Here is a 15,000-nt window from a genome sequence, read left to right as displayed (position 1 = left end):
CCTCACTAATGAAGCATAGATTGACCCTGTTCAGCCAGGGAAAGGATGATGTATGAGGATGCTAGCAGCAAACAAGAAGAGAGAAATGAAAACTGTCCCAGAGCAGAAAAGTAGTATGTTTTAATGCAGGGGTCTTCAACGTTTTTTAAGCCAAGGACCCCTTAACTGAGAGTGAGACAGATCAGGGCCCCCTACTACATATAATGTAGAAAATTAAGTTGCATATTAAACTGGGCCTACAATAACATGTAGGGCAGCCTAAAGCCTTTATACATGCCTTTTTTTGCATAAAATACTGAGCTATTAAAATAGCCTAATAATTGTTGGCATGATTTTATAAATCATGTTTTAATGTTGAACATACATATGGCACAGGGAATCCTTAGGATTATAATGTATCTGTGGATGGCTACCTTATAGTGACTATACCTTACTTATAGGCCAGTAAGCAGTGGGGATTTATATTTGCTTATAATATGTTGGATTCATGGTAAGACTTTTTCATTTTTTATTTTATTTTTATTTACTTTCAAAAATGAACAATTATTTGGTGTCCCCCCCTGCATTGACTCTGAGGACCCCCTAAGGGTCCCGGACCTCCTGTTGAAGATTCCTGTTCTAATGACAATAACACGGAAACTTTCTTGTTTTAATGATGAAAGTATTGCAGGGATTTGAATGTTTTAACGAACTGATTGAGCCTTTCTTCCTCTTATAGTCAACACACAGTGACAGGAATGTATGCCATTCTTTTTACTGTCAAGTCTTGAATAAAAGTATTAAAGCTGCACCAACAGGGGCGGATTGGCCATCTGACAATTCTGGCAAATCCCAGAGGGGCCGGACCATTTTTTTTTAATGTGGGCCAGTCAGATTTTCTTTTTTTAATATATAAATAAATTGTTTTTACAGGCCGACAGCGCAAAGGATGGGTTTTTATCGCGATTTCACTATGGTTATAATAATAATAGTAATAATATTAATAATAATAAATATTAAGCATTTGGCCAGTCGGCTGGTCCCGAGATGGGCCAACCGACCCAATCGGAAGTTACTCAAATTGGGACATTCAGTCAAAATCAAGCACGTCACCTTCAAACGGGATCTCCGTTTGCAGGGTTCAGGCTGTACCGGACTCTCCCGGTGATCATGCTGCTCTGGGGGACCGGCTGCACAGCGAGAAGCCGCTGCTGACGGGCACAGAGCTCCACCGGAGCTCCGACTGCTGTCTGTCCGCGCGGCCGTCTGATGGCGTCAGTATTCAATTGACAGTTTCATTACCGGTTAAAAACGTCTCGTTGTCGCGTGGTAGTAGTCTAATTTGGTGTTTTGGTACAGTTGGTTTTAACGCCTGATGCGAAGTCTAGGCCTATAGGAGTACACATGAAAACCCTGAACAAGCAGCGTCGCTCTGCTCCGTCTTTCTGCTGTGCCCCATTCACGTTTTACACTATGTAGGTTAAACTCTGCAATTACATGTATGCATGAACTGTGGTGGTCCATTACACTGTAGGCTATATTCAACATCACTGATCATTTCTGATCAATAGAATGTAGAAAACATTACGCTTCACAACGTTTTGTATCCATAACATGATTGTGTTATATTTATTTAGCAGTAAAAGCAGTAGCCTCTATAAGTCAATCCTACATTTTTCAACTTGGGAGCAAAACGTGCTCTTTGGGGAAAAAAATTGACCATAAAGCTGTGTTCATGCTATTTTAAACAACTGGACCTTGGGGTCAAGTGTTGTCCTATCTGGCCCATGTCCCAGATGTGAAAGCCCCCTTACTGGACTACTGAATATAATAATATTCTATTATATTTTGTATTTTAAATTGTTACCTGCCATCAGAATTTTGTGATTTCCTTGCCATAAATATAGACGTTTTTACCATAAATTGGTGCCCAAAAATGTATCAGAATGCAGGAATTGAAGTCTTTTACCCTCAAAATGTCCTGGGGGAGACCAGACCCCCCTGCTTCACGTGTTCCCCCAAAGGCCAATTCTGAGCAAGGAAAAACCCTGAAGTATAATCACAGACAGCCATGAAAACATATTAAAAGTGCAGAGTTAGAGAGTTAAAACGGATGAAAAGATGGAGAACCAGACGGACAATATGTACAGTGTCAACAGAGAGAAACGTACTGTAGAGAATGACAGTAACAGCATACAAACAGCATAAACAGACAGACAGTATGTGTACATTTGTTATAAACGTAGGCTCTTTAAAAAGTAGTAAGCATTGTTTGCCAGTTACTTATTAAATGTTTAAAATCTGTTACATAAGGTACTGCTTATATTATTTCACCATCTGTACACAAATGTAATTAGTGAATGCACGTGTCCGTGGGTGAGGCTGCATGGTGATGTGGGCTGGTGTGACTACAGTGCCAGGGCTGAATTTTTGTCCCAGTCCACCCCTGGGCACCAATCAATATTGTCATATGAGCAGTGGGTCAAATGATTGTGTACTGTGAAAGGTGTTGTTTGTAGTGACACACCCACAAAGAATTATTGCCCAACTCTGCAGTTCCTCTCAGCTCTGTGGAGCGTTTTAGCGTCCGAAGGCACTTTAAGTTGTTGAGCCTGAGCTGAAGTTGTGGCTAGCTCCGTGGCTATAGCTATAGACCATAGATTATATTCCTAAAATAGAAGTATTTTAAACTAAGTAAAGCGCTGTAACATGAACACATGTAACATGTGCCATAGAACGATAAAATCCGAGCAGCAGTTGCTGGTTGTATATAGCCGCTACAGAGTCTCGCATAGCCAGACTGTCTGGTCTGTCTACTCCACACAGCATTCCTGGATGGGAGAACAACGTGCTCTGGTTTATTGGCATTTCTTTAAAACAATCACAATCGTCTTGGGCGGTGCTAAGCGCTGAACAGAGCCACAGCGCCCTCTGCAAAACAACCTCGGGAAGGAACTTGTTTTGGTGGAACGTGTACGTTCAAAAGTAGTTTTAGTCGTGCAACAGAAAACTCCGATTGGACAGATAGTCTAGCTAGCTGTCTGGATTTACCCTGCAGAGATCTGAGGAGCAGTTAACCATAGTCCTCACAAATCCTCCGGAGTTTAGATCGCCAACACAAAGAAAGCCCAAGGCAACGGATATCCGGAACTAAATGATTGAAATTCGACAGAATCCCGGAAGTGGAACGTCGAGGATATAGACTAGCCGCTACAGAGCTCCGGGCGACGGCTACCACCGCCAATAGGTGACTGTGAGCCGGCTACAGGCACCGCCAGATGACGGTCCTTTCAGGTGCTGTGGTAGTTCAATTCAATTCAATTTTATTTATAGTATCAAATCATAACATGAGTTACTTTACAGAGTAGGTCTAGACCACACTCTATAATTTACTAAGACCCAAAAATTCCATTAATTCCCCCAAGAGCAAGCATTTAGTGCGACAGTGGCGAGGAAAAACTCTCTTTCATGCAGAAACCTCGGCTAGACCCTGACTCTTGGTGGGCGGGCGTCTGCCGCTGCCGGTTGGGAAACAGAGACAGACAATAGAGAAATATGATTCATAATAATTATAGCAATTATAGCATGAACAGTGGTAATACTTAGTATTGATGGTATCTTATGGAAATGTACTGTATGCATTCTGGATTTACTCATCCTCTGTTGTATGGAAATAGAAATGTAATATTTATAACTAATTCTGAGGAAGAATTATAGTTGCTATTGCCTATTATGGTTGATAAAGAGGATTTTTAAGGCATGCCTGATGAAGCACAGAGTGAGACTGACGGAGCAACATGTGAATGGCGTAGCTTGCTCCTTTTTGTTTTTCGATGTATTCTGTTAATAAAACTGTCAGTCCTAGTATCCTGGTTTGCGCTACCCTGCACCTGCTGGCACCGAGCACAGATGCACTGCTGTGCACGCGGTGTCTTCAGTTTTTTTGTTAAACATGGATGAGTTATGTGCACACATATGCAGATTATTTCAGGTTATTCTGGGTACACTGCCATTTGCAGACCTCAAGAAGCCAAGTTGCTTTGCACGGACTCGTTTCTTTCTTTCATAAGATATTTTGCATCTGCACTTTTGAATTTATCATCTCAGTTTGCATAAGTAGCTGATGTAATGTAGCATACGCCAACATGATGATATAACAGCGCTCCAGGTTGGGGTTTGTCATCTGAAGAGAAGCCAAACGGTGGTGAAATCTTCAGGAGGCCTGTCAGTTCGTACACCCGAGGCTGAGAATGTAAATATGAGAGTTTTAGTTTCAGTTTAGTTTATTTGCACAAACATATGAAGTACAGTAGTGCAACCATTAGTAATAATCAGTGGTGGAAGAATTATTCACATCCTTTACTTAAGTAAAAGTACTTATACCACACTGTAAAAAATACTCTGTTACAAGTAAAAGTCCTGCATTAAATGTGCAATGTTACTTAAGTAAAAGTATAAAAGTATCAAGTATCATCGTAAAGCTGAAGAAATATATTTGACAAGCTGCAAAAGTGCTCGATCTGTGGAGTATTTCTTCTGAAAGCCATAATGATGGTTGTAGAGGATGTTGTTCACAACTAAATGTTTGGAAATTCTAGTATAAAACAAGTTTTTTTCCAGAATCTTTGAAAAACACCGTAAAATAGATACTGGACGATAATTTCCAAAAACAAAGAGAGTGTGTCGGCATCATGGAGGGGATCTGAGCAAACAGAGCCATTTATTTATTCAGTTCAAACAGGAACAGATTGAGCAGCCGCGTATTACCTCGTTGGCCTTTCATGATTTACCAACCAGTCGAGCCCGGGCACCAAACACCATCAGTGTTACCATGGAAACTGTTTAGGAAGACCTTGCAGCCTCTTTTGAAAGATGGAGTGGGCGTTGGGGGCGCTCAGTGTTTGTGGCTCGACAGCTTTGTCAATGCTTTACTGTTTGCCGCGGAGCTGCAGTAGACCTTTTTTTCCCTTTCTTTGTGACTGAAGCTGACAAGCGTACTATAGTTATAGTTCTAGTTCCTGCATGACAGAGGCCATCAATCACTCAACTCTCAGCTGCTGCCAAAAAAAAAACCACACCGCGTTCTCTGTCCAACTCATACCTCCAGTTTTAGGGATTCTTTTTTATTTAGTTCTTCTCAAAAAAAAATCTCTGCTGCATATGAACTAAAATTCCTTCCGGATCACATATATCTAAAAAACAGAGTACTCTTTGGAATTTGAATTATTTCTGTAGTTTGAAAGGCCTTCTGAAGTCCTATTTACTGTACATGTGTTAGGCTAAATTTAGACGGAAACGATCTCTAGAGAAAACACAAAAGTGACGTTGCGTTCTCACTTTTTATTCCACGTTTAGACGAGTGTTATGGGGGGGAAATCTGCGTGCATATGGTGACGTAAAAGTGTGTGAAATGCGATTCACAAAGTCCGCGCGCCTGCGTAGAACTTTCCTTCTACTTGTCTCCCTCTCCTCTCTCCCTCTCATCTCCTTAGGAGCGCAAAGTGAACAACAAAAGCTGACAATTTTGTCTGGACAGACGAGGAGGTGGAGTTATTGCTCCAAAGATTGCACACACAGACACACACGCAGCACACACACACACACACACACAATGCGTGTTTACCCTTTAGACAGGAACGCGACGGTGGAGCTAGCTAGACTATCTGTCCAATCTGAGTTTTCTGTTGCACGACTAAAAAAAGCGAGACTACCTGTCAACGCAACACATTCTGACTCCCATCGTGTCAGAAAGCGACGCTTGGTCAGGTGCCTTTGCAGTTTGTTTTTGATGCAAAAAGTCTCCTTGGATAGTACCTGTCCATATATGTGTTGTTTTCACGGATGGGAACGCCCTGCTTCCCAGCATTGCTTGCAGTCCCGGCGTTATGGGCGGGCTTTAGAGTCAGCTGTGCCCGCCCTGGACGGACAAGCCTTTTTTGAACCGACAACTGACGAGCCTGTCACCAATCCTACCTTTTGTTTTACATTTTTTATCCATAGGCTAAAAAAAAAAAGATATTGTTTTAAACATACATAAATCGTGAATAAAAATAAAAGGGTGTTTGTTCTTATTTAAGAACGCCAACACAAAGAAAGAGGAAGGGGACGGACATCCGGCCGAAAGGACACGCATCCGGCGGAATTTCCTGCGGGCACCGAAACAATCTCTGAAGTGGAACGTCGAGGATATAGACTACAGATGAGACAACACGGGACGGGCCTGCGGGGATGCTGAGCATCTGCTCCTCTTGTTCTCTACTCCTCCCCTCTCTCAGCTCCACTTTTTTTTAAGAAATCCTCAGCATCCTGTGGGCTAAACTTAGCTCCTGCCATTCTGTCTCCTATCGTTATACTCTAGGAAAGGGACACTGTTTGCCTTCAATTTCTTTTCTCTTTCATGACTGATGGCCTTTGGACCAAGATGCCTCTCCAATGGGAGATTATTTTTATACCATCTGTAGAGTCAGTCAATCTGCATCATGCAAAGGAGAAGGAAATAAGAGCTGCACTGAACTGCTATGAAGATATATAGTTCAGTTGGTAGAGCGCGCGCCCATATGTTTACTCCTCGACGCAGCGGGCCCAGGTTCGCCCTGACCTGCGGCCCTTTGCTGCATGTCATTCCCCCTCACTCTCCCCTGTCATGTCTTCAGCTGTCCTGTCAAATAAAGGCCTAAAAAATGCCAAAAAATTACACAAAAAATAATAATATATACATATACCTACATACATAAATAAAACACAACAAAAATTGTTCTACCGCCTTTCAGGATCTAAAAGAATTAAAATAAAATACATAAATCAACACCAAAATACAAACAATCCATATCTCTGCATCCCAAGTTTTAGATCGCATCAGTCTCTCTAATTCAATTTTCCTTACATTTTTGTCTTTACCTTTCATGATCATTTTCTCTTGAAGATAATAATGTTCTAAGAAAAAAAAATTTAAATCCTGAATATCATTTCATTGTTATTTCACTGTGTCTTTAAGCACTTTCAGCAATGTGTTAAAGTCTTTTGTTAACTGCTCAACAGTGTATGCCGTCATGCTGACAGGCATGCTGCAGATCTCAGGCCTGGAACAAAGCCTTCATCCTCACACACACACACACACACACACACACACACACACACACACACACACACACACACAGGCCCTACTATTCTCTTAAAGAGATCGACGTACACACCAATGCACAAGTATAAACTTCAGGCCACTTACGTAGGCTACAGCGAAAGCTCTGTGTGGAGCCTCCTCAGGAGGCATAAATCACACTTTACTGTAAATAGAGCAGCAGCTACCTATGAAACACTGCAAAGACAGCTTATTAAAACCTTACAATGCAACACATTCATTTTTTCCTCCAGCTGACACTAGACTTGCTTGGATTGGTCGTTAGAAACATGCAACCACTGTGTTACAAGCACCTCCAGAGGAGGCACAAAATGACACTTGGATCAACACTGTGATTCACAGGCAGCGCGGCGAGTTCAGACTAATTGAATGTCGCGTTTGTACTGGCTGTCCATCAAAAAAAAAAATAATACACTGGAATAATGAACAACCGAGTGCTCAGTTTAAAATTCACTGCATAACCCCTGTGTTTTTATGATCTTTTGATTAACATGCGTGTTCAAATATGTGTTTTTGCACAGGTGGCCTTCCACATACAGCCATACAAAGGACGGACGGACCAGAGCATGCATGACAACATCAAATACATTATTGACAAGTACGTTGTTTCTCTCCGTGCTTCCACTTTCCTCTGTGACAGATGTGTATTCCTTTCACTGCCCAGAGACTGGAGCTCTGCTTTTCATATCTGACGTTAGAAGTCTAGCAATGTGGTAAAACATGGAAGCCTGAGAAGGGAAGATGAGGAACAGGTTGTTGAATATATATGTCTCCTCTGTGATCCTGCTGTTAATGGATCAGAAGGTAGCTTTAGCTTTGACTTGGACCAGTCTGAATGTGTGTCAAAGGGAACCTGACTCTTTGTCTGTCTAATACCATTTGATGGCATTCAGCTTTTTCCATAACTCAAGCAAGGTGTTATATGTGTTATAGCTTTAAGAGAGAGACATGAGCTGTGAGGCTAATCAGATCTAATACGATATTCAGTAGTAGTCTGATAAAAGAAAGAAGCCCATGATCTCACACTGTGACTAGGAACAAGAATAAAGACATGCCATATAAGACTGGAGTCATATCAAAGCCCTGCCTAGAGATTTATGGACTTTAAATTGCTGCCAACGTTTTCAGAAACCCACTGTGCTGACCATCTGCATAAAATGAACAGCCTGGTCTCACAGAATTATGTGAAATGATCATGAACTGTTAACACCGCATTACATGGTGGTGGCAGGGAATGTGTGAAAATTCTGTGTGGCCACCACGGAAAACAATGCCAATGTAAAGTCAATGAGAAGATGACATAGCATTAAGAGCGACTACGGTAGCGAGTAGTATGAAAGACCGAAAATCCGCGTAGGGAGGTTGGTTGGGGTGGTGGATTGGTCAAACAACACAGGACTTTAACCCTGGAGACCAGGGATCGTGTCCCTCGTGTCCCGTTCTTCTTTTCCTGAACCCAACCGTCCCATCGTTTTCCCGCGTGTCATGGAAACGTAAACCCACCCACAACCTAACTGTTGACACAATACAGTAACGTGAGTTATTTCAATTAGCTGATACATGGTTAAACCTCATTAGCTCTTACCAGTGTGCTCTTTCTCCGTGTGTACTTTGTCCATTGCAAATCCCCTCCAATCGGTCCCAAAACATCCCAGTTAGAAAGTAAATGCCGTAAACATATTCTTTGTAAATCTTTACAATCATTTCCCAAAAGAACCAAACAGACCTGCCTTGTTGCGCGATCTAACTTTTCTTCAAAACTTGCCATTTTTATCGTGTAGCTTGCTAGTTCGGAGGTTCTGGTTGTTGTTTCCTGAGGCAAATGGAGTTTAGAATGGCAACACAAAAAAGCGGAAGGTGAGGGACATCTAGCAGCAACGGAACTATCCGGTAAATGAACAGTCAGTCCAGATTACCCTTAGCTCTGCAAAGCTATTTAGCATCTTTAGGCTAATTGTTTTGGTTTTGGTTCAGTCTTATCAACCTCGTTTCCAGTTTTTAGAAAACAAACTCTGTTAAACCCGCAGTACATTATCTGCAAAGCTCTAAACAGTAGTCAAAGTTAGCTGGAACAGGTATTTTGCTCAGAAGTTGGTGGAGACCAAAACAGGGCTAAAAAGAGAGTGAATACATTTGTCATGTCACTAGAGACACAACTTCAAATGAATGCTTATGTTGCTCTGTGTCTATTGGATGTCTATAAAGGCAAATGTTCATGTTTCCTGACTAAGTTACTTGCAGTTCCCTCCCCTAATAGTGTTAAAGCCCCTTCGTGTAGGATTTGGACATTCCTAACTTTCTGACTTTGGTGACTCCTAGTGGTGGTAAAAAACTACAAAGACCCCGTAGCCACACACAACAAAGCAAAGCAAGCCACCAATTATCCTCGTCACCAATCCATGCCTATTGTAACAGCTTGTAATTCTCCCTCTTATTTTTCTTAGGTATGGAAAGCATGGCGCCTTCTACAGATTCCGATCCAGCACAGGGCGAGTCCTGCCTCTGTTTTATGTCTATGACTCCTACCTGACACCACCAGAGTCCTGGGCAGAGCTTCTGAAGAGTAAAGGCTCCCACAGCATCAGAGGCACGCCTTACGACGGCGTTTTCGTCGCCCTCATTGTGGAAGAGCGCAATAAACATGACATCCTAGCTAGCGGCTTTGATGGCATATACACCTACTTTGCCTCCAACGGCTTCTCATTTGGCTCATCCCACCAGAACTGGAAAGCCATCAAGGCCTTCTGCGATGCAAACAATCTGCTATTTATTCCCAGTGTTGGTCCAGGGTACGTGGACACAGCTGTCCGGCCATGGAACAACCATAACACCAGGAACCGGGTGAACGGACGTTACTACGACACATCCTTGCAGGCAGCGTTGTCCGTCAGACCAGAAATTGTCACCATTACTTCCTTTAACCAATGGCACGAAGGCACGCAGATAGAGAAGGCTGTACCCAAGAAAACAGTGGCCCGTTTGTACCTTGACTACCAGCCCAACCAACCAGACCACTACTTAGAGCTTACGCGCCAGTGGGCCGAGAACTTCAACAAGGAGAAGGACAAATGGCTGATGTGAACATGGCTTTGTTTCCCTGGTAGATGCCCTGAGCATGCCCAGAAATGACATTAAGTCAGATCCCTGATGCCCTTTATGTTCCACAACCTATCAGTTTTTTCCCAACTCTCAGCACTTCCAATGAGATTTTCTCTAAATGTTCACTCTACCCTTACAGCTTTTAATCACTTGCATTTTTTTTTGTACAGGTTAATAATGTCACTAATATGTTGAAGCTACAATGTCACAATGATGGACAGATCATCATCGTTACCCAATTACAACTCGGTTTGCAGAATCAAGAAATTGCGTCTATGTACAGTAACTCTGCTCTGTAGGGTCTTTTTTCTTATTTTCTTATGATGAAAGACAGTTTTTTCCTGTAATTCTTTGAAGACGAATTAAAATGTGTGTCTGTTTACTGTGGTGAATCAGTGGCGTCACTGCACAAGAAAACTAACTACAAAGAAAAGTTAGAGATGATGAAAGAGTCTGCACAGAGCCATGGGTTGCAGGAATGTGGTATTCCAGTCAATTACTTCAAACAGAGTCTAGTATATAAATTGAATTTGTTTGCAGATGATGAAATAATTACTGTGTGTGCTGAATAGAATAGGTACTAGTGGGTTAGGGTCCTTTGTAACATTTTAGTAATTGGTTTATCTTGCACAATGTGCAATCGGGGTTCAAAAACAAAAGACACACAGACTCTCAAGTACTTGATTGAGTTTTTTTAGTCGGACAAAGGATTCGGAAGCAGAGGAAATCTGTACAAACCCTTAAGCTTAAAGGATAATTCGGGTTTATTGCAACGTTGGTCTTCTTTTCACAGTTTTGGCCATCACTGCTGTTAGTTATAATATCATTCTACTAACCAAAGCTGAGGTCTGGGAACACTGTGACATTGCAACAACAAATAATTTCCCCATCTGACTACTTTTTATCAATGTTGCCAAAATCCCAAGTTGTAATACACGGGAATTATTAGCTTATTCGCTGACAAAGACCAAGCCATTATACAAGTTAGTATTGGTTATTGGAACGACAAGTAAAGTGTGTATGTGGAGGGGGAGGGTGATGGCTGCAGACGGAGGGATGAGAATGGTCGAGGCGTGGCATGAAAAGGGGGTTGAACCGAAGGAATAGAAGCAGGGTAAAATGGGGATTGATAACGGGCCAGGTGGTGTCACTGCAAGGAATCCAGGGACTGAGATTCAGTGAGGGGCAGGGATGGAGTACTCCAGTCCTGCACTCGGACTCGTCCGACTCAAGTCGCTATTGTCTGAACTTGTGACTTGACTTAGACATGCTCACTGATGACTTGGACGCGAGGATTTATGAAATCAGACTCGAGCATTCATGAAATAGGACTCGGAAGTTTGATGAAGTTTCTGACTACTTTTATGTGTAACAGGCAGCGATGGACTCAAGTCTGACTCAAGTCGCTATTATCAGGAATCATGACTCGACTCAGGCTCAAACTCAGGTAATAGTGACTAACCCTTCTTTGGTGGGTTATCATGACTCGGGTAATGGTGACTAACCCTTCTTTGGTGGGTTACCATGACTCAGGTAATGGTGACTAACCTTTCTTTGGTGACTGGACATGGACTCGAACACTGGGGACTCGAGACTTGACTCCGACTCGATAGTTGGTGACTCGAATACAACACTGGTTAGGGAGCGGTCTTGATGAGGCTCCGCAGCTTTTATTATCCTTCATGTAGTTCTTGTAATGAGAGAGGGAAGGAAGAAAGGGGGTTTCAGGATGGTATGCACGGCATGGTAGGCACAGGATATTGAATTAGAGCAAAGCTAGTTTCGCAGCACTGTGGAGACCTTCCTCCACAGTGCCACGGGTGGGGTTTGGCTAGTCCACACAGCATTCAGGGATGGGAGAGAAAAGTGCTCTGGTTTATTGGCATTTCTTTAAACCAATCACAATTGTGTGTTGACGCAATGACGGTGCCTCTGCAAAATAGCCTCGGGAAGAAAAAGTTGCAAAGAGAATCCCGCACACTGTCTAACACTCAAAAATAAATGTAATAGCTGGCAATGTTTTGGTCCTAAACCTTAATCAAGTGAATGGTGTTACTTACTGAGAAGCCAACTTTTGTAGGAGTTGACCGTTTGTCTGCACTAATTACCTACTCCACATGAAATAAGGCAATATTATATAACATTCGTTCACATTTCCATTAGTATAGATAGAGCTTACGCTAAAATACAACACTCTACATGGTAACAATAATATATCAGCACAAGGAAATCTATAATAGATGGATGTAGATTTCTGTAAGGAATGCCGACCAAAAAATAAAATGCATTCATAGACATATCTTCCCAAATATTGCTGGTACCTTATACATCAATAGAGAAAATATCATAATAAACACAAGTGACATCACAAGACATTATTATCGAGTAATAAAAGGACTGAGGTCTGTATCTTCGGGCATTTCATGCAAGTATTTCAATGAACTGAACTTAAAAAAAAAAAAGGAAAAAGGTTCAAGAGTTCAAATAAACTGCATCAAGCATGCTTGGTAACACCCCGCCTACACGTAGACATTTCAAGCAGTTCTCATCAGAATGTATCTGACTAAACTCTGGAGTAGCTTTCAGTGTGCAGACCTGACCTTAGGTAGATGACGAGGGCCGACATGCTCCTGTGTAATTTACCAGTGAAGCCTGAGTAAGTGCCTCCGTGCCAGGCAGTTGGAAGTGGAACACACCAGGCGTGCTGAACCAACCAGTGTTCCTGTAGCCTGGCGTGAATGAGAAATCACTGGAGCAACGCTGATCCCTCAGGACACTCTAATGCCACGCTTTAATGCTTCTGCCCACATAAAGCCTTTGCCCATGAAAATGACATGTTAGTACCAGGCTGCTGGCAGCCCACTTACAAATGTCAGGCCCTTGGAGCAAAATGAAATGCACAAAGTATTTCTCCCAGCAGTTTTCCTTTGAAAAGTCCCTTAACAGGATGTAGGTCCCTGTGAGAGACTTAAATGCCTCTCTGAGACCCGGGATAATAAAATACTACGACCACTACTACAAGCAGGCTGTGCTCATGAACCATTTGTACAACCTGCATAGCTATGAAAAGTAATGCGCTGTAATACGTGTGTATTCCACAGATCTATTACTAGAATAAGTTAAGGGGAAAACACAAGACTTTTTTTTAACCCAAACCACAATCTTTTTTCTAATCTTACCTAGTCGTTTTGACGCCTGGACTTAACCGTCGTCGCTGCATGATGCTCACCTTTTGTCTGCTATACTTAACAACGGCCTGACCCCGACCCGGCCGGTTCCTTTATCAAGCATTTGTGTTTTTTTAATCATTACTTTATTAGCCTAATTTGGTGGGGAGAAAGCTATGTCTCGCCATCTTCTCCCGTAGCTCTGGTTGTTAGTATGTCCTGCACTGACTTGAGTGTGAGGTAAACTGTGCTAAATCGTGTCTCCCCCATCTGTAGCACTGTCTTCGATAATTGCGCAACCAGGCCAGATTGTTTCAGATATCTCACGAGTCCTTTAGCAGCAGATATGGTCTCTCCTATACCCGACGGAATGCCGGCCAGTGTGTCGGCATGCAGACCGTGGCGAAGGACAGTATTAATTAGGTGATCAAGACAAGAAAGTCTCCTATATGGTTCCAGGGCTTTGATTATGTTGCTGCCTTGATCTGTTACCCTCACTATTCGGCTGAGGGAGCTAGGGTCCAGTTGTTGTTTTTTTACGTTTCTTCATTGGGATCCATTTGCGATCCATTCCATTCTGAATAAACAAAAAACGCAGTTGACATGCTTTGTCCTTGTTGCATTATTCATTAAGTTAATTCTAAACAGATTTCTGTAGTTCAAACAACTCTGAATTGTAGTTGAGAACGTCAGTTATAACGGCCCACGTATTAAAACATTGTCGGGTTTAAATCGGTATCGGGCTCATAATTCCAGTTAATGTGTCGGGCCAGGCCGGGCTCAGACACAACATGCACGGGCTCGGGTTGGGTCGGGCTTGATTTTTTGGGCCCGATCTAAGCTTTAACGGACGGTGAAACAACTATCCCCTCACGGTGCCCTGTACCCGGCTCACAGTCACCTTTTCTCAGCTGAACTTAACTGTAATGTGAATGGTCGTCACGTGACCGGCTGGTGGTACAAAAAAAAAACAGGGATAGAAAATAAATAAATAAAAAAATATATATACACACACACACACACATATATACATAAATATATATATACACGTATATATGTGTATGTATGTGTATATATATACATATATACACACATATATATATATATATACACACACACACACACATATATATGTGTATGTATGTATGTATATATATATATATATATATATATATATATATATATATATATATATACACACACATATATATACACATACACACACACATATACATATATATACACACATATATATATATATATATATACACACACACACACACACATATATATATACACACACATATAAATACATATATACATACATATATATACATATATACACATATATATAATATACATACATATAATATACATATACATACATATATATAATACACATATATATATATACATACATATAATATACATATATACATATATATATACACATATATATGCATACATACATATATACACATATATATATTTACATACACATATATAATATATATAATATATATACACATACATACATATATATATACATACATACACATATATATATACATACATATATACTATATATATACACATACATATATACATACATACATA

The 15,000-nt window shown here is 41.4% G+C and overlaps 1 protein-coding gene across 1 annotated transcript in view; it reads left to right on the top strand.

Moving 5' to 3' along the window:
• Positions 1–10,570, top strand: part of maneal (mannosidase endo-alpha like) — a 16,935-nt gene extending 6,365 nt beyond the window's left edge. Inside the window, exons 3-4 of the mRNA XM_078267788.1 lie at positions 7,639–7,715; positions 9,562–10,570. Of these exons, the coding sequence (XP_078123914.1) occupies positions 7,639–7,715; positions 9,562–10,198 (714 nt within the window). The 3' untranslated portion in view covers positions 10,199–10,570. The remainder of the gene's footprint in view (positions 1–7,638; positions 7,716–9,561) is intronic.
• The last annotated feature ends 4,430 nt before the right edge of the window (positions 10,571–15,000 follow it).

This window comes from Sander vitreus, chromosome 14, assembly GCF_031162955.1.
Source record: "Sander vitreus isolate 19-12246 chromosome 14, sanVit1, whole genome shotgun sequence".
In the NCBI taxonomy this organism is placed as follows: domain Eukaryota; kingdom Metazoa; phylum Chordata; class Actinopteri; order Perciformes; family Percidae; genus Sander; species Sander vitreus.
Note: the sequence above shows the minus strand (reverse complement) of the source record. Positions and strands in the feature narration are given on the sequence as shown.